The 27,512-nt window shown below is 35.9% G+C and overlaps 4 protein-coding genes across 4 annotated transcripts; 3 read left to right on the forward strand and 1 right to left on the reverse strand.

Moving 5' to 3' along the window:
* The first annotated feature begins 6 nt into the window (after positions 1-6).
* On the forward strand, positions 7-1,230 carry LOC142975262 (coiled-coil domain-containing protein 97). Its single transcript, XM_076118002.1, has one exon. The coding sequence runs from the start codon at positions 202-204 to the stop codon at positions 1,228-1,230; it is 1,029 nt and encodes a 342-aa protein (XP_075974117.1). The 5' UTR covers positions 7-201.
* Positions 1,231-3,962: 2,732 nt separating this feature from the next.
* On the forward strand, positions 3,963-14,164 carry LOC142975651 (uncharacterized). The gene is made up of 3 exons (XM_076118638.1): positions 3,963-4,139; positions 11,370-11,487; positions 11,650-14,164. Exons 1-3 carry the CDS (start codon positions 4,131-4,133, stop codon positions 13,617-13,619), a joined length of 2,097 nt encoding a protein of 698 aa, XP_075974753.1. The 5' UTR covers positions 3,963-4,130; the 3' UTR covers positions 13,620-14,164.
* A 3,890-nt stretch (positions 14,165-18,054) lies between these two features.
* Tom70 (translocase of outer membrane 70) lies at positions 18,055-21,509 on the reverse strand. Its single transcript, XM_076118643.1, has 2 exons — positions 19,835-21,509; positions 18,055-19,235 (listed from the first exon to the last, which is right to left on the reverse strand). Exons 1-2 carry the CDS (start codon positions 21,328-21,330, stop codon positions 19,082-19,084), a joined length of 1,650 nt encoding a protein of 549 aa, XP_075974758.1. The 5' UTR covers positions 21,331-21,509; the 3' UTR covers positions 18,055-19,081.
* A 360-nt stretch (positions 21,510-21,869) lies between these two features.
* mRpL48 (mitochondrial ribosomal protein L48) lies at positions 21,870-24,053 on the forward strand. Its single transcript, XM_076118666.1, has 5 exons — positions 21,870-22,178; positions 22,266-22,379; positions 22,704-22,837; positions 23,328-23,430; positions 23,772-24,053. Exons 1-5 carry the CDS (start codon positions 22,152-22,154, stop codon positions 23,976-23,978), a joined length of 585 nt encoding a protein of 194 aa, XP_075974781.1. The 5' UTR covers positions 21,870-22,151; the 3' UTR covers positions 23,979-24,053.
* The last annotated feature ends 3,459 nt before the right edge of the window (positions 24,054-27,512 follow it).

The following is a 27,512-nucleotide window of genomic DNA, read 5'->3' on the forward strand; positions in this document are numbered from 1 at the left end:
CAAGCCCTGACACTTTTGACAATAACAGATGTCAAAGTGATAAGGGTGATATTTTTCTAGACAATAAATTGTAATTTGTTACAAAAACTTTTAAAACATTACGGCTGATTAAGTTGCTGTGAAGTTATTTATTCCTACAACATTTATTGTAAACGCGTCAGCTCCATATAACGATATAAAACAGCGCGTGATTTCGGTATCATGATTTCCACCGAAGATGAGGTTGATGTTGATCCAATTCATGATATTATTGATTACTTGGTAAGATGTGCAAAAATTTCCTTTAAAAATGCTCATGTTGATGAATCTGAGGTGCGAACAAGCGAAAAGATCCGAATGGCTTTAGATTTCTACAAACGATCTCCCACAGAGTTCTTGCAACAATATGGGAAATATCTTGCCCCATACCACATTGATTATTTCGATAAATTGCAATCTTCGCCTGTTATTGAGCACGGATTCCGTGAGTGTGTAGAAGGACTGAAACGATTCCATTCAGACAAGAGTAGACATAAAAGAATTAGAAACAGGCGTTACAATGCACTGCAGAAACTGAAAACAGAAACAGACTACTTTAGTGAAAAAGAAATGATGTACAGAAAACCCTTACTATATGAACAACTAGTTGGTCAATATTTATCTGATGAGGAGATAAGAGATAGAGATAAAGTTGATAATGAAAATCTGACATTCTTAAGTATGATTTTGGAAACTGTGGATAGGAATGATATGAGGGAAATGAAGAATGAACAAATGTTGGAGGAAGACTTAGAGTCTATAACAATAACTAATAAAGATGATGATTCTGACAGTAATGATAGTGGTAGACACAGAAATACTAAACATTGGGGTGAATTTGATACTCCAGACACTAGGCCAAGTTACATGCCAGAAAAAAGAAAACAGTGTTTGATAACAGCTCCTGAAAGAAATTTGTTAAGAGAGGAATTCCTACATGAAATGTACAGCAGCTTTATTGATGGGAGAGATGAGGATTTTGACTATTCCTCAATAGATAATGATGAACAATATGATGACTTGCAGCAAGTGTCACAAGATGCAGAAGACAAATACTTTGACTCAGAAACTAATGATATTGAAAATCTTGAAGAACATATGAAACTTGTTCAAGAATATGGGAGAAAAAATTCTGACAATAATCCTAATACTAATGATGATCCTTTAGATGTATTTATGAAACATGTTACAAATAAATTGGATTTAACATAATACTTATTTTATTGTTCATGTTAATTATTAGTATTTATTAATACTATCCCTAAAATGTTGCTGAAGATAACTCTGGGTCATCCCTCAGGTACATAGTTACCTAAAGTTGCACTAATATGTAAATTTATTTAACAATGCTTGCCCTCTCTGAAGTTTTTGCTCATTGCTTGTTGCCAAAAATCGGCTAGGACAACATTACCTTAAATATAACCTTTGATGAATAGGTATTAATTTATCAGTCTCTATTTTCGTCTGTAAAACATTCTGAAGTCATAGTTACTTCTAAATGGTAATCGTTTTGCGACAAATATGACGGCGCACTACAAGCCCTAAATGATACACCATTTCTAAGACAAATAAAATACACAATCCAAAACGACATCTCCATTTTTGCTTTTCAGCGAATTTCTAACTCGCGTAACTTTATAAGCGCCTGCAGAGTTTCTCTCAGCAACAGTTGCCTCTCTTCATACAGACACTTGTTCTATTTGAGTAGATAGCTGCTTGTGCCACTCAGGTATTATCTAACAGCAATGAATAAAATATGTCTTTGACTATTCCTGTAGGAAGTACATTTACGTCGAGTTACGGCACAGGCCTACGTAACATGTGTAATATTCATTATACATAATATAAATATACAAGGAGATGTTGCACAATTAATGAGTGTCGGCATCACATGCAACTACTTTTCTATAGCTGTAGAAGTAGCTAATCGATCGTTTCGAATACTGCTAGCGTTTCACTGTCGCAGAGACTCAACGCATTTGTTGTTGTGGACTCTTTCTAAGGCAGGCGTCGCGTGGTATGCATATTGAAAAGTACTCTGCAAATTTCACAAACATACCTACGCATGTAGGTATCTACGTGATTAATATTTGTTTTTAAGTCTTGCAGAAACGAACACAGTAAGTTTACATAGTAGGGATTATAATGTACCTATCTGAATATTAAATTTCTGACGAATGTGAATTGTGTACGTTGCTCATTCTCGAAGAGTTGAATGTTTAACTATTCATTTGATCTCAGTAAGCAGGTATTAATAGGCTTTCCTATTACCTACCAATCGACTTTATTGCTCTCTACTCCTTCAAATGTTTTATGTTTAATAGATGGACGTATTTTATGTCCTTTGAAATTATTTAAAATTCTACTCTTATGGCAAGTAAGTTAGTACCTAATTAAAATAACTAATAATCTAAGGGATTCTTTAAGGCACTAAATCAGTACTTTATGTTAATTTTGGGAAACTATGAAAGTGTGTAGGCTATTTATAGATAAACTCGTGACAATGAAAGTCTATATTGTATTACCGTCGTTTTACGGTTAAAGGTTGTGGTGTAATTGAAAGTGTTTCATGTGCGGCCACAACACAACCAGTGGTTAACAAGCGGTCATCATGTCACCCCATTCTTTACTACATTAGCATACAATACCACTATGCTATGTCGCTTGCCAAAAGTATATAAACACGAACTCCTTTTATAGCAAATAAATCTTTTAAAGCATTTATAACAAAATGTTTGTTAAATAGATTAAGCAGGTAGGTATCTCCTAAAGTTAAAGTCATGACCTGTAACGTAAATAAAAAACATGACCTAAAAAGCAAACAAATATTTGTCCTACATTTCTCAATTATTCTGTGTTTTGGTCCTTCGATGTGTTTGATATATGATAGAGACTCTCATAAAGGACGGCTGTAACTCGATGAAGATAACGAGTCGCATAGTACGATTGAGCCGGAAATTAGTATTGTGTTCAATCCGCGGAATACAACACAGTACTAAAGTATGTCCGGCTTAAAAGTTTCTGTGTTTCTAGCAAATGAAAGCTATAAGTAGATAGTAGTAGGTAAACATGAAATGTTTTCGTAACTGCGACTACATGTTATAGGAAAATATATTTTTCTCCGATGCTTGTACTTATGTAAAGAGAAATACCTCCTACTCTATCGATATGTGAATTTGAATGTTGTAAAGGCTTTTCGAAGCTATTGGCTAAAATTGAATGACCTAATATACGGAACAGGTTAACAGTAAAATATACGATATACGTCAGACCAGCTGCTTGAACATTTTATCATAATTCAGCGCTAGAGTGGCCACTGGCCAGCAAACATGGTTCATTACAATAATTCATAAAAATAATACCTACTTATTTAGTGGAATACCCATAAACGATATTGGTGTGCGTACGTAATTATAGTATACGTGCGTGGGCGCGTCTCGAAAACTAGTTTGTTTTATTATAAGCGACAGTACTTTATATAGATGTACCTAGATTTGATTTAATCTTTAGTTCAAACAGTATCTAACTAGATACATCAATTTGAGATATCAGAAATTGATTGCAAATTAGATATAAATACTCATTTGTAGTACAATCCAAGAAATGTACGTACTAATATAAATAACTAGGTATATATGTACCAATCGATGGCTATGAGCACTATTGCCGGTAGTTCTTTTTCTAAAAAAAGCAATAAAATTCTGCAAGGCAGAAATCCCCAAGGAATTATTCAACTAACATTAGATTCCGTAGAAAACCGTGAATCATCTCTTTAAACACCAACTTAATTTCGATCCCACAAAATATCAGATAACAGAATAGTAATGATCCGAAGTCTATATATTGCTAAGAAAGTTTCAGTTAATTTAAGGTTTTGAAAGCGCTGTAATGCGAGCATGTGGAGGTTTTTCACACAATGTGTGGTCTCATGCAGGCGTCGTGGTCCGGCCGGGTGTCGCGCGTGCGCTATGAATGAGTCGCGCAGACGCGGTGCAGACGTCGTGCGGGAAACGCGCTTGACCGCGGCGCGCGATACAACCTCCATACAGCCTGACCGTGACAGTATTGTGTAGTGTACGACTTTACCACGTTCTTCACTACTCGAGTTCAATATGATTTTGGTAAGTAGTAATTTTCAATTAATTTTTATTTATTTTTTTAATCGAAGATATAAAATAAAATTTAATTAAACACAAAATTATTAAGAAGGGTTTGATTCGGTTAGCTATTTAAATCGTCTCGTTATCAGTTACAATAACTAAAGCTTATCTCATCTTAATATAGCACAAAACACAATTTATAATTTATTTATTTATATAGCCATCAGCTATCCGATTCTCTACTGCTATTGGAATATCGAAAAAGGTTTGATTAGAATACTATAAATTGTAGGCTCAAGTTGTTTCTTGATCATACTTACGCTCTCCGAAGTCCAAAAGATGATTATTTTGTTATGGTCCATCCCATATAGAAATTGGCCGTAAGAAAATATCCAATAACCATATAATAAAACCGTGTAATTGTTCATATAACTGCAGTTAAAGTATCTTCGTTAGTAGCACTCATTTGTTAAAAAATCATAAACAAACGATGTTTATATTTTCTTTCCTACAAAAGACATCAACGCGTCACATTTTCTTTTTATCATATTTTTTCTCTACTCTTACTAAAACGAAGTTTGAGTCAAATGTTTGCAGAAAAAAATATACTAATGTTACATAGGTAATATGTTTGCAGAATAAAAAAGAACTAATCTTTTATTCCGTAAACCTGAAAAACGATACGAAGCGGAAAGGAAAAGGGAGTATTAAAATCTTAAAAATTGCATGGAATTTTGGTCAATGATAAATAATCAGACATAAAACAATTAGTCAGTCAGACTATATTAGGTGCAGGGACTAAAAAAATAACTTTTATACGGTTCCGCGAAATAAGTATGTCCATCAAAAACCGGTTAAATGCATGTCAATGTCATGAATTAATTAGTTTCGTAGTAGAATTACTACAACGGTAATAAGATAATTAGCTGAAACGTTTATTAACCAACTTATGCAGAAATTTATCGTGTGACGCAACACGCGGGTGATTTCAGTTGTTCGGTTTGTAAACACCCTGCAGGAAAGATCGTTTACTGCAACCCTAAGAGCCTAATCACATCGATTCACTTTGATCGTATTTTAAATTGTATCAATAAGCATTTATGTTTCGTTTTGCGTGAGTGCCGACAAAGAAAACTTACAGTTGGAGGACCGTATCAATCATTTATTAAAATCTAAAATAATTATGTGCCTACTATATCTACCTACTATCTACGCGGTGCACTTCGTCGTTTAAAAGTAGTAAATGCAATCGTGACCAATAAATCTTGTAAACCTAAAAGTTAATATTTTATACCGTCTCCTCTTGGTTTCTCATTAAATCATTTGTAATTTAGGCCACAATCCAGGTAGCAAAGTTTAGCGTGTTCTGAAAGTACGTAATTGTGGCATCGTCAGTAGCGGGCGGCGCGCGGCGGCCGCGGGCGGGCGGTGGCGTGGGCATGTCTTCTGCTTCGATCAAGTGCGGCCGCCGCGCGCCGCCGGGTCATCGACACATAAAGCGTGTGAAAGTGTTATATCTTTCCTTCTGCACCCACACGCCGCCATCACGCTGCCGATACGTCTAATTGAAGGATTACCTCGATTTCTGTGTTTTCTGTTCTCACACGTCAGCGGATAAAAGTTTATAAAGTAAGGTGCTTACGTCTTTACTATTGGCTTAGATAATGGTCAGAGTCCGCTCCCAGATTAATGCATATCTACTAACTTATTACTGCCATTTAAGGTAGAATCGAACACCGAAAACTCGTAACGAATTTATGGATTATCAAGATGATAAGTTTCAAGTTATTATTAAATGAAAAAAATATGCTACAAACGTGATGTGGGTCCCGGCGTAGCGGCGGCGGCGGTGGCGGCGGCGGGCGGGTGCGACGGCAGCGTGGGCGTCAAACCGCCCGTGGCGCCACTCGGTCTGCGCGCGCGCCGTTCCCACGCCTCCGCCCCGCAACCCTCCGCCACCACACTCTCGTGTATCAACGTCAACTTTATAAATAAATGCTTCAAAAACTTTCACTAACAAATATATACGAGTTTTCGGAAGAACATGTATCATGATTTATACCTAAGAGGCCCACTTAAATTATATGTACTATTGTGTGAGACGTGAATCAACCGAGAAAACTTACGGTGAAACCTCAAACTTTTATATGTATTTCATTAATCACGTAATATTAGATAACTATTAAAATTAAGCTGAAAATCGTGCCAAATGTATCAATGACCGAATCATTTTAGGCCGTATTTATCACGCTATCCATCTCAAGTGGCGTTAGAACGATGCGTCATTGTGATCGATCACCCAAAAATTGATTTTACGCACACACTTTTATTACCAGTTACATGCATCAACGTCATTTTCGTATAGAACAAGTACAAGCGTCAAGACTGCAATAACACGAAATTTCCGTTTCTTTACCGAATTGCGTGAAATTTTTCTTCGCTATAATAAGCCTTTAGTTTCCAATCAGACCACTGGCAAATCAAATCTTGAACCTTATGTCTGGACAACATAGAAAAACCCTTTTTCACAAGTCTGCTACTTTTTTTGTATACTGACACATGACTGGCGTAAAAAGTAGGTTTAAGTACATTTACCAACTGGTGGACCATAAGCGGCTGAATAACATCGTTTATCGACTATAATAAACTACTATAGGCTAAACAAGTCCTCTAGCGCTGATGGCACCCAAGGAAAGGCTAAATACTATTATGAAAATAGGTATTCAATGTCTACAGAAAGTACTGGCATACATTAAATCAGCTGTCGAATTTCTTCCCCTTTCCTCTCATTCGTTCTGCGTTTCCAAACATGTGATAGCAACATTACACGCTGTAACTTTGAAGAACAATTTAAATATTCTATTTATAATATTTACGAATATTTTAAATCTGTGTTACTGAAATCAAAATAATTATGTAAATAAAGACAGTATTGTTAGTTTGCTGCTGTGAGATTTTAAATGTACGAGTAAAGTGCACCAAATACGTATTCTCCTTAGCGCTAACTGTTTAGGTAGAGTCATATTGTTAAAACTAATATTACACGTGCCTCGTTCAGTACTTACGGTATTACTTGCGAAGATGTACAAAGTACGTAGTAAGTATACAAAATAATGATAATTTTATAGTAGGCAGATGTACATACAAGTAAATATTGCATGCGCTTATGTTGGTATCCATATGCAGCTCGTCTGGCACCGAAGCCTAACGGAATCTGTGTCGGAGACAGGTTCGAAGGCAGTTTTATGTCATGTCCATTGTAGAGGTGTCCGTAGGTAATTCTCGGTACCTACATACCTATTAAAATTAACTGGGTATCTGTGCATTCTCGCCTCTACATATGATAGTTATAGATATGGTTTCCGTCACAGAAAAACAAGTTGTAGAAACTATGATAAAGGGAAAGAAGCTTCAACTACTTAGGTACACTTCAAATGATGTTGTAAGTATTTGAGATACGGGAAGGATCAAATTTGACGTTGGAGTTTCTCTAAAAGAGACACGAGTGAGTAGGTGTAAAACGGTGCTGAGAAATTGGATAGTGTTGGCAGGCAGAGGCGCGGGTAAAAGCGAGCCATGTACGTAAAGGTCTCATGATAAAATTGTGCATGTATAGATAGTGAACGCAAGTAAAAAGTAATGATGCATAATATGAGAAGATGCATTATGCGTCATAAAAATTACAATGTTTTCAATGCAAATGCCTGCAAGTAATCTACATGACTGCGTACGTAGTAATAAAGCGACAACGATGTTTTTAGTCAGCATCTACATCGTTAGAACAGCTTCCTTATTCAACCGGTAAATAATAATAAGCACTCAGTATTCACTAATGATAAACTGAATTCTACAATTACTAATTCGTAAGAAGTCTTCCCATTTATAAGCTTTGGTGTCACACAATAATTAAGATTGAATCCTTTTATAAACCAAGTACAAGACATTCAATGCCAGCCTGTCAATTAAGTTTTCACTGGCTAGCTTGAGTACGTTGGTGGTTTGTATATAATTTCATTAAGTTAGTAAAACTAGAGGACTCGGTTAACCACAATGCTTATAAAACTAGAAAAGGAAAGTTGCACCTCGTTTGGACTTCGAACAAATGTTTGCTGAACGTGCCGATTGGACGCACGGGGAAAAATAATAATATTAAGTACGCACAAAACGTACTTGACAAATGTGAAATGAGAACATTTTAGTATTAGACCTTTTATAACGTGCTTTTTCAGCTAATGCTTATTAGCTTGTTTTAGGAGTGCGGACTTACGATTAGTTTCATGTGTAACTCATCACAAATTATGACTAAGTACATCTCTACATGTTTCCCAGTTCTAAATTAAAAGCAGTGTGAACTTTATTCTATAATATTGTAAAACAATCTTATCAAACTTTGTTTAAAAATCATTACCAATCATTTCACTTAGGCGAACTAAGTTTACGGAGCCCACTTCAAGACATTTATAAATTTTGTACAAAGCTATACTGGCACTTAAACAATTAAATGAAAATAACTAAATTATACTTGTGCCATACTATTAAGAGAGTGAAAGGACGCCTTAAAATAGGCTAAATTAAATGCAAAACACCTTAATATGATTCCCGTCAAGTGTGAGGTGTGTTAGCGATTCGGTGCACGTGCCGCTTTCACTGACGCCGTCCATTGTATCCTGGTACCTCGGGTGCTAAACGTTAATATAGGTATTAGTAGGTCTCACATCCCATTGACTTTACTACAAGATGGTTTTGTTCTTATAGCAAATATAATTTTGGTAGATGTCTGTAGGGGCATTACTGTTTCTACCTTAACTCTTTGTTTGTAAATGTAGAGCTTAATGTATGTGATTTTACGTAGCAGAGTAATGAAGTATTGACTTCTTTCATACTCGAAAGTGACGAAGATTCATCTCTATAGTGAAGGCTTGGTATTTAAACGCAGAAACTAGTGTTATTCCCCTGTGTGAAAATTTTATTAAGTTAGGAATTACCTTATACCTTAAAACGATTGATTTAGAACATGAGGTAGGTACAGAAAAAAAATATAATATGGAGGTTCAACGTAAGCGATGAATTTCATATAAATTTTGGTTTCTGATTTAATTTTGTAAGCAAATTTGGAACACTGCGTTGGACAAGGAAACGACTTGATCTTGCCCAGTTTTTTCCATAAAAAGCCATTGAGGTCACGTATTTCGTATATATAAATAAAGAGGATGGTTAAAATATTAAATTAGCTCGTCTTTCTTCCCGCCGATGCAGTCGGCATTTTAACGAGGTACTGTCGTGGCCAAAATCTTCCAAAAAACGTTCACTACCACTCTAATTGGATGAAAATCATGTTTTCTATAGTTTCAAAAAGAGAACATGCGGCAAAAATCTGATGTCTGAATCAGGCTCTGCGAGTCAGGGATAATTTACTTGTTGTCTGAAACACAATGATGCCGAAAAAGTTAGTTACGGTACGCACTTAAATATTCATGCCACACATGAATTTATTTTATAGTTAGGTATAAGTGGCCGGTCATTTTAGATAATGCTCTCATACTTAACTATACAAGTAGGGATAATTTTAATGATACCCTGCTTAACCTTTAATACTATTGTATTTATCACTAGCTGACCCGTGCGGCTCCGCTCGCGTGAATTTCGTACCGTTGCTTATTCGTTTGAGCACGCGAATTGCGAAGCGCTCGATACACCTACACATAAAAATGCTAACAACTCTTTTGTCATCTAATGGTTATTTACGAAAGGGACCCGAAGGGCACACAATGTGACACAGGCTCAGGCAGGCCTGATTTCCTGTGGTTACCTTCTTTTCCGCTCTCGTCTGTATCCGTACCAGTTTACAGTGTAAAATATAATACCTTATTATAGACTGACCATTGCTTACCCGTCTGGATTCAGAATATTATTATAGCTACAGACAGACCTATCTGCGCCGGAGCTCTTCACACGCGTAATAATGTATACTTGCGATGATACGTCCGAAACGCGTAACCCGTAATTATTTTTTATACATCATCCGTTGTTTATTTTTTAAAACTTACCACATAGTCTGTTTCATAGCTATCCAATTTATTTCCTTAATGCAACCAATTAATTTCGTTATGTGTTTCGAACAACAACGCCATCTGTTAGTTGCGGCGAACAACGACAACAAACGAAATTACTCGATTTGCCATCTAGGATATCCCGACCGCACCGGACCCACGTAAACCAACATTTTTGTGTAATATATCATACAACATTTATGTTTGAAAATCTTATAAATGTATAGCATGTTTCAAAGGTATTTTTTTTATAATAAAGCCAATTAAATAAATTAATTAGAAAAAACATGCTTTGTTGCGGACTAAGTATAACGCCATCTATTGGTTGGTGCGAACAACAGGTATCCATACGGCGGGCGCCGCGTTAACTTTCTGCGAATGTTGTGAAATGGATTGTAAAGCCATCTATGGTCTCTATAGGGAAACGCAGGTTCAAACGACTTTTAGGTATTTTTTTCAATTTTCTAAAAATCTTTGAAATTTTATGCTATAAAAAGTATCCTAGAAAGTGCTCCACTACTTATTCTATGCATATACCAAATTTCAGTGCATTCTATTCGGTAGTTTTTACGTGATAGCGACACATACAGACGGAGGACAGACAGACAGACAGACAGACAGACAGACAGACAGAAAAGAAAATTATAAATTGCAGATTCGGTATCAGTATCCGTTACTAAACATCCCCCATTGGTTTTTTTTTAAATATATTCAATGTACAGAATTGACCTCTCTACAGATTTATTATAAGTATAGATATAGATAATTGATTGAAGTTCCTTTCTACCTCCGTACCGGGCTGTACATTTCCTAAAAGAGGATTTGAGATAACCGACGCGCTTGGCGGGTAGATTGATGGTTGCGTTTAGCCCATCGGACGGGTCATCCTTTAGTGACCTTGTACCAAATGAATGGCCAATATGAACTTTGAGAGAGAAAAACATGATGCATTATTTTGTGATTTTTCGCGGCAGAAACACAATAATTATGATTAAAAGAATTTACATATCTGTTATTGAAATACACAAACACACATACAGCTATAAGCCGGTAAATTTTCTCAATGTTTAATTTATATATTGGGAAGTTTAACGTCGTAATTGTAGAGATCGTAGCGACAAGCGAAAAGCGTTATTTAGTCTCTGCTCAAAGGAACTTAGTGTTATATTGTACATTTATGTATGTATTTTTTTATTTCCAGGTACAATTAAGAACGTTGTTATTAGTGTTGCTAGCTAAAGTAGCAACCTGTCGCTCCTTCACCTCCGATTTGCTTGCGGTTGATGATGCACCGGTCAACCAAATTGCTAACATCACATGTAAGTAGCATATTCAAACTGACACAAATAAAACAGATCCATTTAAATGATTAACGCAGCAAACATTTGTTGATACAGGCCATATACTTCTATTAAAAAACATTAAATAGAGACTTTAATCTACAACAGACATAAAAATGTACATTTTACATTTTATTACAGATGGAGTTGACACGGAAAACCAAGGCAGTTTGACTTCTATATTTTCACCCCGCATGGATTTTGAACAATGGAAACCACTTACAGGTCGTGGGGATCCGCTACGCAATGATCCAACGTATGATTACGAACCACCAGTCCTCGAGCGAGTTCACTATTGGGCTGACGAAACTAGACTTGAAAGAGAACATTATCCCGAAAGAAAGTCAGAAGTACTTATGCTCGGCGTTTCTTCAAGAAAACCAAGTGTTACTTCCCGACAGCCACCTTTGCCACCGATGCCACCGAGACGACACGTACTTCGGCCACAACCAAACAAGTACGAAGACTTCACGTATAAACTGAACGATCATTATCCCATGACGATACTAGTTCCGCCACCGCCTCCACCTCCTGGCCATAAGCTACCATTGTTTACGTTATCCGAAGATAAAACTCCTATAGCTAGTGAAGTCCAATCTCAAATAGTTTCTTCGCCAAGCATTCCACCAAAGATTGCACTCCCTGATTCAACAGCCACCCCTGAACATTTATCATCGTTCTATGCTTTGCAAGAATCTAATCTAATTTATCAATCCTCGACCACTACACAAAATTGGCTTTCAAATGCCAATGAAACTAAAACAGTCGCTAGTAACGCAGTGAGTAGCGATTACGCAGGTTGGGGCCCGACGACACCTGTCGACGATGCTGACGTCGCTAATGATACACATAATTTAATTCTTAATGATCATATCGAACTATCCAAACATCCATATTCGTTCTACAAGCCAATGCTATCCGAAGCACCTCCTCCTCCGAAAAAAATATCTAGTCCATTAAAGATACAAACTTTCCTGCCCACTGCATTACCACCAACTATTACGACGGAAACATCCACGTCCTTCACGCAGGTAACATGGCCCACAGAGCGAACAACTGAAATAGTCGATATTCCTACAGAAATTCCAGAGATCGAATCTACTGAGAAAAATAATGCAGTCGTATTTCAGCAAACGCCGTTACCTACCTCAGTAACTAAAATGGAAAAAAATATGTTTGATATGCTTAGACCTATGATGACTATGCCTATGGTTAATGGACCTGAAAGGCTTGAGGACAATCTATATGCGCACGCGTCAGAAAATATACAAATATTTAATGAACAAAATACTGAAGACATGCAAATTGAAACAATGCAAACGATGCAACCACCGCCACCAGTTAAAATATCTGAAAGCTCAACTAATTCTCAAAAACAGCAATTTCATGTGAACTCTCAAATTTCAAATAATAACCCCGCTCTGTACACACATGGCCCTTATCTACATGGTCGTTTTACTACACCGATACCTACAACGATAGAAGAGTATTCAGAAAATGTTAAATCTACAACTGAAACGCCCACTGTGCCAATGTATTTAATCATTCAAGGACACTCTAAAGTTAAAACATATGGATCCAAACCAAAAGTCCCCGATAGCAAAGATACAACCAGTAATGAAATTTCTAAACCCTTGGAGACGAATGAAGTTAAGCATTTACATCCGATAATAAAAAAATCCGCTAAAAAAATTGATATATCCGATGTTACCCGAAAAGGTAAAGCCAAAAATCTAAAATCATTGATTGACAAGGGTCTAGGATCAATAGAGATTCAGGAAGCCGACCTTGGAATCAAATATGATGTAAGCGACGGCAGCGACGTACCAGTAGAAATATACAGAAAGGGTATTGTGGATAATGATGAAAACAATTACTCAAATGCTAAAAAAAGCTCTGGAGGACTTCGGAAGAAACGCCAAATTGACCTTGAAGACTTATTGCCATTTGATGAAGACGATATAGAGGAATACGTATATAATTTCTTAGAAGGTAAAAAAAATGAGACTGGTATTACTGGATTGATCGCGCAAGCAGTAACTAGTGACGCGGCCTCAGCTATAGATGAAGAATTAGAGAATAGCGATGAAATATTAGATGGAGAAAGATGAACGAAAACAGTGCTTAACGGAGACCCAATAGGATAAATTTACATAGCACAATACCAAAAACAAAAACTTGTGGTGCGGATTTTATGACAAAGTGTTTAACAAGACAATCTGGTGATCGACCCCCACCGAAACTTCAACTGACTCCATTATTTTTATTTCCGCACCATAATCAAATCATGCTTTAGGCATAAACCTGATTTGGAGGAAAATGAAAAATACCTCCCTTTTCTTACTTCGTTAGGTAGATATTATAGCTGCGAATAGTAAGCTACATCCTAGTTAAACCAGAGGTGTGTAATTTTTAAACATGTCCAGGAATGACATTATTATTTTATGACAGTTGTAATTCATGGCCTATCTTTAGCTCTCATACGTAATGAGTGATGCTTATTAGTGTAGTAATTTGTAATAAACGGAACATATGAAGAAAGGAATCATTCCAATTTTAATGAGACTAATTTGTTTATTGCGCACCTATTTAGTGAACTTATTTATTTTAGTTTTAAGCGTTACATAATACAAATATTACTATTTAAAAATAACAACTTTTTTTTATTAATAAACGTAGATCCTATTAAACCTACCTGCCAAACCTCATCCCTAAACGTCAAGACAGTTGATACCTAGGTCCCATATACAAGTTATGTAATTATGTATTAGATAATGCTACAGTGCAGAGCACACACCGACTTTAATCTTCTCTGAGCATATACCATGATACGTACTTCTACGTTTACCACTTACCTTTTAGTGCGAATTTACCTAGTACCTACCTACGTTCCTTCTAACTTTTGTATAAATTTTAAAGTAGCAATTAAAATATTTAATTGCTTTGTACAAAATAAATAATATTCAAACTATTGCTTGCATTTTAAACGCTAAAATTTATTTGCGATAATTAGATATTTCCGGCGGAAGCGAGTAATTAATGGTAATTTTAAATTATTAATGAATTATTCGCGTTACTTTTTTATATTGACAATTAACTTTATTTATACATTTATGAATGATAGAGTGGACAATCTTTCATTTTTCTAATTATATGTGTTTAGATTGATGCACGTCTACAAAAAGCCACGTGCGAGCAGCGGACGCGGCCCACTAACACACACATTTCTTACCATCCTTTTCGTAGAAATAGACAGAGACACCTTAGATAAAGTGAAAGCTGCTTATAAACCCATAAAGTCACATTTATTGCGATCCAGTGTAACCTATAAGGAGTCATCTATGATGGAGGGTCAGCGGCAGTTAAGTAAAACAGCGTGAGCGATAGTAATCTACAAGAAAACACTGACAATAAGAACTTGATAATTTATAGAAACACACGTAACATTAAGCTTTGCAAGTATTCAAGTATAAAATCGTAAGTACCCTATTAAGTATCTGGGTAGGCTGGTGAAGTATTGTATCACAGATGGCATAGCGTATGAAGCAGTGTTGCACCAGTTTGCTTGACACAGACATAGATTGTACTCCGCGTCTGTTTGTCTGAAATACGTGTAATGGATAAGTATTCAATATTGATTTTTAATCAGCAAGCTTTAATTTCGAAGATACTTTGTAGGGGCAAGTAATAGAAAGTAGACTAAGTAGGTACCTAAAATTGGCAATTGGCCATCTTATACACCTGCACAGTGCACAGTAACTGTAAAGTACGTAACTACCTACGCATTAGAGTGTTAAATATATTTATAGGGCTCTTATATAGTCTTATCAAGTTTCGTATTTGCTACAGAGAAAAAGCACCTATAGTATAAAAGTACGTTTGCTCAGTCATCAGATTAATTCCGGTGCCAGTGTCACTCCTGTTGATTGATTAGTCTAAAAAGTATTGCCAAAATTTTGTTCTACTGGTACTAACTATGCTTTACATCATTATGTATTGAGCAATACCTTTCATGTTTACATGACATGGATCTTGTAGGTACGGTGACAGATTTAACGAGCATATCATCCGCAGAAGCCTCGTAGCATCCTCTCTGAACTATCCAGGCATATCGAGATCGCGCTGACCAGCTCCTCACGAAGCACATCGCATTCTCTATTAAATTAAAAGTGATTTAGATTTTATATTTAAACTGAACTAAGGTAAGTATTCATTTCATAAAAGTGTTGAACATAAACACCTCCACTGCAATTGATAAGAAATCTCCCAGTATCATTAAAAGGTACTATGTATGAACCATACGCCCCTGCGCATTGGTTCACGTCCCGATGGGTTGCCGAGCAGTTGTAGCAAAGAAGCACAGCATTTGTTTCATATAAAAATACCAGAAGCCACAACTGTTTCCACAGCATGTGTGTGCATATTTCACTTCATAAAGTGTTGTAAAACTGTCACTGCTGAATGGTAATTTAAGGTGAAACACTTATAGCAGGTTTGCAAGAAAACTAGAAATTACTTTTATCATGACATGAATTACGTGCAAAACTGCAGAAGTAATGACAGGTAACAGGTTGCCTATCAAATGGTACTTATGATCTTACGACTAATTATGAAACAAGGTCTGATTAAACTATTCAATCTCTATGTAAAGTATACGTAACCAAAGATTATAAATGGAAACTTAACTCGAAATCATGAGGCAAGCATAATAATATGCTTTTCTACTATATTCTCACAAATACTAGTCACGTCATCGTCAACAGTTTAACATTAATCTACTAGATGTTAAAGTCATAAAGTGTTTTCACGTATTCGAAAGCCGCTTAGGTTCTATGCCATTTTTCGATTTATCTGGCTAGTGTTTCAGTGAAGGAGTTGTCCACCCTTACACAGGTATCGAAATAAGAGAATAGAGTAGTTCCCCGAGAAATAAATAATTGATAAGAAACAAACCTTGGAAGACGGAAAACGACAATAAATAAGCCCTACATAACCTGCACAATACACTTTTCTGGTAAGTTCTATTAGAATATCACTGTGAACTACCAGTGACTGTACAATATTTGTTTTAAATTGACGTAGACACTGTACTTTCCTTTACTTCACCACCTGTTTCAACTCTATGTTGAAAGACTTACCTGAACGTGGGCACGATATTGTCGACAAACATCGAGTCTTTGCCATATCAGTGCGACTAGGGCCGAATAACCCTCTGTACAATAGAGGATCCTGCCCATAACGCCGGTAACTAAAAGTCCCATTATAACAAAGTAAGGGACATGTCTTGTGAACATTGTTTAGAAAATAAATGATTATTAGTAACAGCATTAGTACCTTTCATTGTCAGTTTTACATGAAATATGTCTATATTATAGCCTACTAGTTCTTGACAATCAGCCCGTGCGGTTCTAGTGTTAGCGACTGCTGTTTTTTAGAGATCGAAAGGAATCGACACAGTGATATTGGGTTGTTCCATCTCCTTTACAAACAAAACCATTATTGCAGAAAATTGTGTCACTCAAGGTGTATATCTACCTGCCTACTTCCAGATAAACCTCGACCAGGCGTGATGCTGTGATTTTTGTTTTCCGTGACTCGACACGCTGCCGCTTGTCTAGACTCTAGACGACTTTTTTTATTAACATAGGTGTAGTCAATGCCGGCTGCTGCGGGTATCAATTGAGATGATAGTGTGTAGGAAAGAAACCAAAATATTTTAATTACTAACTTCACAAAATAGGTAAGCATTTACCAACTGTTTAGTATAAACAAACAAATTTAATATTTTTATGGGTATCACAGCATTATGTGCAAACAAACAAAATGTATTTAGTTTCAATAATGTATTTCGTAGTTTTCATAAATTGATAACTATTCACTATCGGTGAGGTAACAACTCTTGTAGAACCATCTCAGCGAGCTACAAATACTAAATTCACAATCTAACTGATAATTTGAGGGTGCATCCAAAACATCATATGATTTCCGTAGGTGTTTTTCTAACTTTTCTCTTGACAAATTAACATTTGTCGACTTAATACGGAGGGGGGAGGAGTTGAAATACATATAGTATTAAACAGTAACTAACATTCATAGATAAACTTTAAGTAACACAATAGACGTCCATAGAATTTGTATCTCTCTGTTGCTGCGAGTAAATGTATTGAACGCACCCAGCACGCACGCGTTCACCGCCGCACAAACTCGAGACGCATTCCCGCTACACATAGCCACAATGAATATCATAATTATAACGACAATTTTAAACGTTCTAATGCTGATCACACATTCATTCTTTGGACCCAAAACTAAAAACCGCATTAACAAAGCTTTAGTCATTAATTTTGTCTTTAACTTCTTGTATCGATGATACGCAAAAAATCAGTCATTCTACTCTGATGCGAGCGATTCCCATAATATACGTCTAAGTACCAAGACTGTCAATTAAACTTAACTGATGTTAAGATATCAATAAACCGATATTAGTATTTTATATGGCGTAAGTGGGATATTTCGTTGAAACACGCTTTAAAAAATATTATAGGATACAAATTTAAAATTCAATATATAATTCAAATAACTAAGAGGCTATAAATGCAAAAAATATTGGCAAATTAAAAAAACAATAATATATCACAATGTATAGTCGATAAGTGAATAACATATTGGAAAAACAACATTCACGTCATTAAACTTTCCCCCGCTCAGCCTTTATTCAGTTTCAGTTGTCGAGACATTCAGTGAAGGCAAGTATTTAAAGTAAGCTACCTAATCCATCTTCTTAATTAAACAATTCAACATTTTTAGTTACATAACAATTTAGTTACACATTTTTTTGTTCATTTTAAATGCAAAAATAAAAATAAATATCTAAACTAAACAAGTTTTTTGTAACAATCACATCTCCACTTCAATGTGAAGCAGACAAATGACTTACATAATTTTTATAGTATGTAATTGTGGACCAGATATCAAATATTTGCCAATTGAGGACTTACATAAATGCTGCTTTCAAAAGGACTCTAAATATATTTACAATACTCTTGTACAACTACAATATGTAATTTAACTTTAGTATTTTGTGATATTGTTACAATGAACAGATTTAAATTGCTTCAGCAAAATAGTGTCATGATCATGACTAATATATTTAAGAACCACAAGATGAAACTGACATTTATGTAAACAGTGCACCTAAACAATTATATACTATTTGAAAAATTAAGATTTCTATGAAAAAAGCAGCTTATTAGATTTAATAACACCATAAAATTCATTTAAACGACGCGATGAGAGTCGGCGGCGGTTAGGTACCAGTAGTCCACAACGAGAATACCATCTGGCACTAGTTTTGATAAATACAATTAATTGATATTTAAAATGATATGACACATTGAAACAATAGTATCCCAAGCAGTCTTAAAGCTTCAACTAATAACAAATTTTGGTAGTGAACAGAGAACAATATGGATACATACAATGAGAATAATTTTCGAATTATTGAGCTCTCTGGCTAACTTGGACGGCCAGGTTTTATTCTCGTTGAGTATGTGACAAGCTGTGTGGCAAGAACCTAGCTCACAGTCCAGTCAAGTCCCCAACGCTCTGACACCTTCAGTTGTGCTGCAGCCGCATCCTTCAACGAGAACAAGTGTGTCATCTCTAGTTCTGTCTTGGCTAGCGAAATGGCCTTCTCAAATAATTCCAATGACCGTCTTAAGTTTCCTCTGAAAATAAATAACATAGAGATGATTAATATGTAAGTATTTACAATATTATGGTTAGATTATTTAAAAGTAAGTTAAAACTCAATATTTAGATTGTGAAGAGAGAGTTAGTTTGCTTCATTTAGGGTTAAAACAGCTAAAGTTATTTGGATAGAATTGTCTGGGTGATAAAATATATATTTAAGAATGGCATAGACAATTTTAATTTGCTCAGGTGTAAGTTAGTATACTATAAAGACACATTAATTATTCATCTTCATAGTTTATGTGCATATCATCCTAATCTATGATTTTAGTATGAATTAATAAAACTGAATGAGTAATGACACAAATCAGTTACATAACAAATAAAACAATACTTTTATGTGCATAAGATAATTCTCCTTATCTACTATGTCTACCAGTATGGCCGATAATACGACAAAGATAACAATGGATAAAAACCATGTGAAGGATAACTATTGTTAAGATACACAACATTATATGAGATGTTACTGAGTTTAAAGATAATATATGGGTTTTCTACATAAGATGAAAATAGAAGAGTTGTTATGTAATAATGCTTGTGATGTATTTAGTTAAAATGTAGTCTCTCTCACCTCTGTACTTCAATAGTGCCCAATGTCTCATAAGCAAAGTCACATTTGTCATCCATTTCAATGGCTTTGTTGATCAGTTTTACAGCCTTGTCAAAGTCTGTGCTCTTCTGCAGTTGAACCAGTCCCTTGTGGACATACAGTGTGGCATTGCTGGGGTCTACTGAAAGAGCTGCATCAAACAAAGCCTCAGCGCGGCCCCACTCTTGCTGGTCTGACAATACTTGGGCAAACAATATGTAAGCTTCAGCACATCTAGGGAACCTCTCTAGAGCACGTTCAAAGTCAGCCCTCACCTGTGTCAGAGCACCAACATTCTTGTTGATCTGTGCATGTCGGTAGTCCGCATAACACTTTTGAATGTATGCAATTGAAAAGTCAGGATTTAATTCTACAGCTTTTGCAAATTCTGAGGTAGCCTCATCCATGCGCTCCAACAATAAATACACTTGTCCACGATGATGATATATGTCAGAGTTATTAGGGTCCAGCTGAGCGGCCCGAGCAAAGTCTTCTAAGCAGCGCTCAGTGTTTTCCAATTGTGTGAATAGTGAAGCACGCTTGATCAGAGCATTGACCTTTACCTTGGTGGATGTCTCACTATCAATAACCTTTGCCAGGTCAGCCTGGGCTTCATCATGTCTACCCAACAGCAGATAGAATGTAGCACGCAGCAACAGAGCTTCATTTTTGTACTTTCCATCAGCATCATTAAGTTCTTCAGTGCAAGCATCAACAATGGACTCATAGTCTTGTGAATCAAGAGCTTGCTTAGCTTTAGCAAATCCACCAACAATTTTGTCATCAAGTTGAAGTTTAGCAATTGGGTCTTCTGAAAATGCTGAGAAATAAGTCCTGATGAAGTGCTTGGATGGCATGACTGGGCGACGTTTAGCCAGAGCTTCGCGCGCATGCTGCCGGCCGAGAGCTTTCAATATCCTGTCAGCATTGACTAAAGAACTCTGCACCTGGAATCGTTCAAGGATACAAGCCGATGTAACGTCTTCTAAAGCCAATACAAGATCGCCACTTTTCTCCGCAGCGCGAGAACGTCTCAAAAATGCCTTCACATACTTCTCGTTCAGTTTAAGAGCAAAAGTACAGTCTTCTTTGACTTGCTCCCACATTTCACGTTTCTCATAACAAGCAGAGCGGTTCTGATAAAAAGTGGCAAGATCGACAGGACGATCGGGTGGGCAAGCCTCGATCGCATCGTTGTACAAAGCAATAGCCTTGTCGTACTCTCCTGCGTGGAAGGCCCGGTTTCCGGCACCTTTGAGCTTCATAGCGCGGTCGATAGCGCTTTCTGTAACCTTTGCGTTATTTTCTTCATTGTCTAATGAAATGGTGGTCTTTGCCTTCAATTCAGACACCTTTTTCTTTTCTGGGTCTTCTAATCTGTTTCTTAGATAAAGGTAACCTAAACCGATGGCAAGAGGTGCGCCAAGAAGGATCGCCAGTTGCCATTTAGGAAAAGGTGTACTACCCGTTGACGCCATTTCTGCTGCAGAATTGCTTCAAATGATTGAAAACCATAAACGATTCACTGGTAAGTTGATCACTGTAGAATAATCGTAAATACAGAACTCCTAATTTTCAATTTTCTTTACCGTTCTTCCCATTTCATTGATGTCTTCACGCACGAAGGCAAAGCAAAACATAGACAATATTTTTGACATTTGTCTTTTTAGAAATGAATAATGTCATGTGGGTTTCAGCTGCCAGCTTTGTTACTGATGCAGTCTCTTCAAAAGATTATGAATCAAAAGTGAGATGCAAGATTAAAACTGCAAATAATATTTTATAAGCTATCACTAAATACAGTTTTTATTTTTTTCAATTCAGTATTATGAAACTCTGTTATGTGCATCAATAGTTTAATTTGAAATCACAATAAAAAAGACAGAAAATCTATAGTATAGACTTTCACTAATATTATTTTTAATTAAGTGTACGTGTATATTTTACTACATCCAATTTTCACAAAGTGGTCTTCGTTTCAGGACGTAGAGGGTTACGTCGTTGTGACAGTGAGACAATCTGACATTTGTTTTGACATTAACAGAAATAGAAACATCCCAGATTCGTTCCTGTTTCTCGTTCGTTACTTAATTTCGAACTTTGATATATTTTATGAATGAAACGCCAAATTAATATTGTTCAAAGTTCTATTGGTGACTAAGAGTGTTACTCTGCGATCCGCACTTCAGAAAGTGCGGAGTACCAAACATAACCTTAGCGTATGATCACATAACTATTTTCTCCTTTAACCACTATTTGATCACTTATAAAGTGAGCAGATTTTAAATTTGATCGCAAAATGTTTGCCACCAAAATATTCAATATTGTGAGTATGACAAAACTCTATACAATCACTTTATAATCAATAAACAATGTAAGAGGTGTATTTTGATATTTTGTATTGCATTTACAGGTAAAAGGATGTCAGCAATTGAAACCGCACTTAATACAAAAATCTTGCATACCGGCGCTACAAATTCAACAAAAAAGACTAAAAAATGATTTATATGAACCTGATTATTTAATTGTGAGTAGTTTCTATTGTCCAAATATCGTTAATTTAGTTATTCAAAACATCTATAAGTTATTTAATGAAGAATATTAATAAATGCTTTTTAAAGAAATATAATGTAACACTTGGACTTTATACATTTATTTACCTATTTAAATATCTATTTATTTACATTACAACTGAAACAATTGAACATGCAATTTATACAAGAGCACACATCTTTCTTCTTATTTATTGATTTTCTACTATTATTCTATTCCTACAATTTAATGTCAACAATTATTGTAAAGTTACATACATATGTACTATAGAGAATTATTATTAAATGTAATGTTTCAGAGTATGGAGCCTGACGAACCAGTGTATGATTGTCTCAACCTACAGCTGAAGGGCTATGATTATGCTCTCTTGGAGTCCTGTCAGAGTCAAATACACAGATTTGCAGAAGTCATGGGCATACAAGTTGATGAGTGGTATGTTTCATAGCCGAAACACTTACTTGTTATAAATTTAATGAGTTTATAATCACACACTCTAATACTAAGTGTAGACAGATTGATTTCTAAATTTATCATAATTTGTAATCCCTATTATACTTAACATGCATAACATGTACCATGTAGTTCCGATCACTTACAGCCACTGTAGGAAAGATCTTAATCAGTGATCTTTATGATCAATAGTGAGCATTTATCAAGGTAGAAAGAAATAAAAGAGATTTGACATACATACATAGTATCACACCTTTTTCCAAGACGGGTAGGCAGAGCCCAAAGAACGCCACTTGGTATGATCCTTACAAACTTCCCTTGCCTCATTCACATCCATACATAATGTCAAACAGGAGTTTTTCAATCCTTTAAAAACCTAGAGTTTTTACTAGAATTTTTAAAGAACTGAAAGAAAAACAACACTTTGGAAACTCAAACCATAAAGAACTAACGAATATTTTTTTTTTCATAGCTGGGCAACTCCCGCACAGCAATTCAAAGTGCAAAGATTCAAGACTGGAGGTACAGCACTAGAATCAGAATATCATCTTAATGTCTATGAGAGAAATGTGCAGGTAATTATGGAGTTTTAAGGTTTATTCATTTCCTGAATAGTTTGGTGTTGTTAGTTTATCTTCGCCAATCATTATGTCAAGTGTTACACTTTAATATCATGTGTGAAGCCTATAGTTTTGACAATAAACACACTTTTTAAAAGAGAAAAATCTTCCAAAATGCATTCTTTGATATTAATAAAGGGATGAACTGTGTTTGTCGAATCTCCTTTTATGATTGTTATTGTTGCGTTTCTTTCAGCCATGCTTGAAAATTCGCTAAGTCCTTTAGGCACTAATAGACGTAAACTTGATTTACGATATAATTACGTGCTAAATATAATTTGTTGTTTTCGCAACAGGTAACAGATGTACCCGCATGGGCATTGGGGACATTACTTCGATTGGCGCGCGCCGTCCTTCCCGAGGGCTGCACATTACGCGTGCATGAGCACGCGATCGAACACGAAGAAGTACGTTACGTGCCCGACAACCAGCTTCTAGAGCTCAAACAACAACTGCAAGATATGGGCGGCAGTCGCGCTGAAATGAAGAAGAAGCGACGATAAACAGTCCCGCTTTCTTATCTAGTGTTGTTTATTATAGTTAGATACCATAGAAATAAATCAGTTGTTTGTTTATAAGCTTGTTTTTCTTACTATAATAAAGTGTTATAACTAGGTATGGTCCAAGGGGACTTCACCATGAAAAAAGACATGTTTTCTGTGGAAATCACAATGCCTCTAGTTCGATATGATGCGAGTATGAGTGAGAACAAGATTACTAACTACTACTACTAACATAAGATGTCACAACTATCACGCAATACCTACGAGAAACAAGTCCTGCGTGACCACGGATCGGGTCACCAATATGTTTCCTGTAGTTTTCATACATATCATATGGACTCGCTGTGTATTGTAAAATTATAAAGGGGACGCTAAACGCTACAAATCGTCGCAAAGGAATGATAGCATCATTTGTGGTTGTGGCGGCATGTGCGGCAGCCCTAAGGATTTCCAACAAAAACAAAGCCCAACAACCGCTTAAGGCATCGTCCAGCAATATATGCAACGCATAAAGTGTGTCATAAGGCGTCCGAAGTTCAACGGTAAGGTAATACAGATCCACAAACTAATTAATAGTGATAGATAATATGTCTAGTGAACGGCAATGGGTTCCCCGGTATTAAGTTATTACACACGATGCAACCTAAATGTAATGAGTAATAAATCCAGCAACCAGCATTCCTCAATCCTACAAGGATAATAAATTAGTCGTTAATCAAATAAGTACCTACTTAATCATTATAATTGCATCTAAAAACAATGAAGTAGGTTTGGCAAATACCTAAGTAAATTATGCATGTTTGTCAAGAGATGGCCAGTTGAGTGAATGCTCAAAAAAGTGAATGGTGCTTCACCTGAGGTTGTAGCTAGTCCGACCTCTTCAAAGTAGACACGACTGATTGTTTACAATCATTATGATTATATCAACGCTCTATGCCTTTCTGTTATCTAAAGTGATGTAAGACCACGGCTTACTGTATGATTAAGGAAATACCAAAAACATTGTGGTTAAGACTTGTTTATGGCATTCTCCTATACCGAGCAAGCCTTGCCGTGGACTAAACTAACTTCTTTGATTTTAATTAAATTTATTTTCCTCTAGTCAGCCAAATATAGATACATAACAGATGCTGTATCACTACTGTAAAACGTAATTAAACAAGCCAGGTATGGCCAGACTATTGACTATATTATTATGACGTCTTGGCGAACCTAGAATCAAACCCGAAACCTTGAGTTCGGTCGGCGGTATATGTAGGTATAGGTATCTACCGCTCTGCTCGGACCACAGAAACAATCAATACCATCAGTCGTGACTGCAACAGAGGAATTCTCAGGAAGTAGCAACTTGTCCGACTCTTAACATCGTGACCACTCGCCATATTTACCTACCACAGGCACAGTCAAGACGCTTATTTCCGGTTTCCAAACCTAGACTCATTTTAACCAAGTAAGGACTATTGAATTACATGGTTATCATCAGCAGACTTTCTACCTTGCCACGTTTACGTTGATACCTAATATTAATTTCAATGGCGTTATTCTGATATCCATCCTTGGGAAAATTTAAATAATGCAGGTGTTCATAGCCGGAAATTACGCTCGACTTATTTAATTTTGTGTTCAGTTTGGATCCCATAACAGAATTTATAAATTCAATGCTACATGACGCGATAATTGAAGTATTTCGAAAGACATAATAACAATCTCTTGATCGTGATTTTGGTAAATAAATTCTTATTAACAATGTGCATGGTCGTTTATTGCGTAAGTTTCATTGGTATATACTTATATAAAACATATATTTTAAACCGACGGATGGCACATTTGTGATTTCGACCTTCGTTCACTGCGCATCATAATCTATGTATGCAGTACCTCCTTCGTAATTATAGGTAGGTAGATTAATACCAGTGTTTATTATATTTCCCAAGCACATAAGTCGTCATAAATCCAGTCACTCAGTAGGTAAATAATTGTCACCCATTAATGTCCCACTGCCGGGCAAGGGTCTCCACCCGAAATGAGGGAATATAATAAATTAAATTAAGTCAATATAATAAATTCGTGTAAAATTTTGTGAACATCGACTATTGTTGGATGTGCATATCATCTTTTGAGTCAGATCGCATGTCTGCAACAATCTGCGTTAGTGCAAGTTGCGTCATGAACAATTACGCTATCTGGTGCACTCCTGACAATCTTTGTATCACAATGGTATAAAACAGTGAGAAAATATGAACTAACTCAAACACTACTTTGTGTGTGTACACTAGTTTGGATTTAATAATAGTCTCGACTAACATAAGGTTTTGTAACGACGTGTCATTACGAGTGTAGATAGGTATTCTAATATCTAATTAGGAATTCCAAATGAAATGTTGCGCATGTTTAAATTAATATGAGAGCTAAATGATTTATTTAGCTCTCATATTAATTTAATTATTCATCAATCATTAATAGATGCATTTTTTTGTAGAGTATTAAGTAAATGAATTCATGACGGATTTCCAATGAAAATATCTTATTTTCGAATGTTGTTGCTAACATAATTTAAGATTTAAGAAGTACTAACTATAAAAAAACTATTAGTATTTCGTAAGGTGTTGAGTACGCACACACGTCTAACGCGTAGCAGATTTGAACTGCGAAACCCTTGAATTCGAACCGCAACCTCCTACGTGCAAGGCCAACAAATATATCACTAAGCATCAATTTTATAATTACAGAGCTTATCCAAAAACATCTAACGTTACTGTTTATTCAAACAAAATGTCAAGTTCAAAGTATCACGAACATGGTGGCTCCCACTCGGTGTTAATGTACGTAAACGTATCAAAGGTTGCAAAAACAAGTCATGCTCAAACTTTTAAAGGCTATTTTTTTTGTTTTGATGTTAAATTTTAGACTTTATTTACCGTTGGATGAAGTAGGAACTTGCATCAATCAATGCCGTAAGATATCAGATGGAACAGCGACTTACAGCGAGGCACCGGTCCAGTCGCGAGCAAGTATCATTCGATTCCACCGCTCGCACTAGTCGTAGGTTCGATTTCCACGCGGATCAGCGATTTGTGCGATTCCCAAATTATTTATTTATTTAAGTTTTTTTATTGGTCGTGTACTGATGTATTTACAATGCATCCCTATCTGTAAAAGACTTTAGAGATTTATTCTCGATGCCCGGCTGCAAGACCTTAAGGTAAAGGTTTACTAAGTTTACCCTTAAAAGGTGCATAGACTTGCCGAATTGCATAATTATTCCATAGGTAAAAATTTTCAATTCAAAACAATTTTACAAATAGTAACTAAGCTAGCTAACTTTGCTTTTCTTATTGCTAATGTTATTTCGTAATTTTTGGAACATATGCAACCGTAAAAACTCTATTATTATTAGTAGATTACGTACGATTTACTATACAATTTGTGGCCGTAATAACGCAAGAATTTTACATTTGAATAGATTCAACCACAAAATTTGCTGCACGTTTTCAAAAGTCATCTAATTCCTATGGTCTTATGCATTTTAGGAAA

The sequence above is a fragment of the Anticarsia gemmatalis genome, chromosome 9 (genome assembly GCF_050436995.1).
Source record: "Anticarsia gemmatalis isolate Benzon Research Colony breed Stoneville strain chromosome 9, ilAntGemm2 primary, whole genome shotgun sequence".
Classification (NCBI taxonomy): Eukaryota; Metazoa; Arthropoda; class Insecta; order Lepidoptera; family Erebidae; genus Anticarsia; species Anticarsia gemmatalis.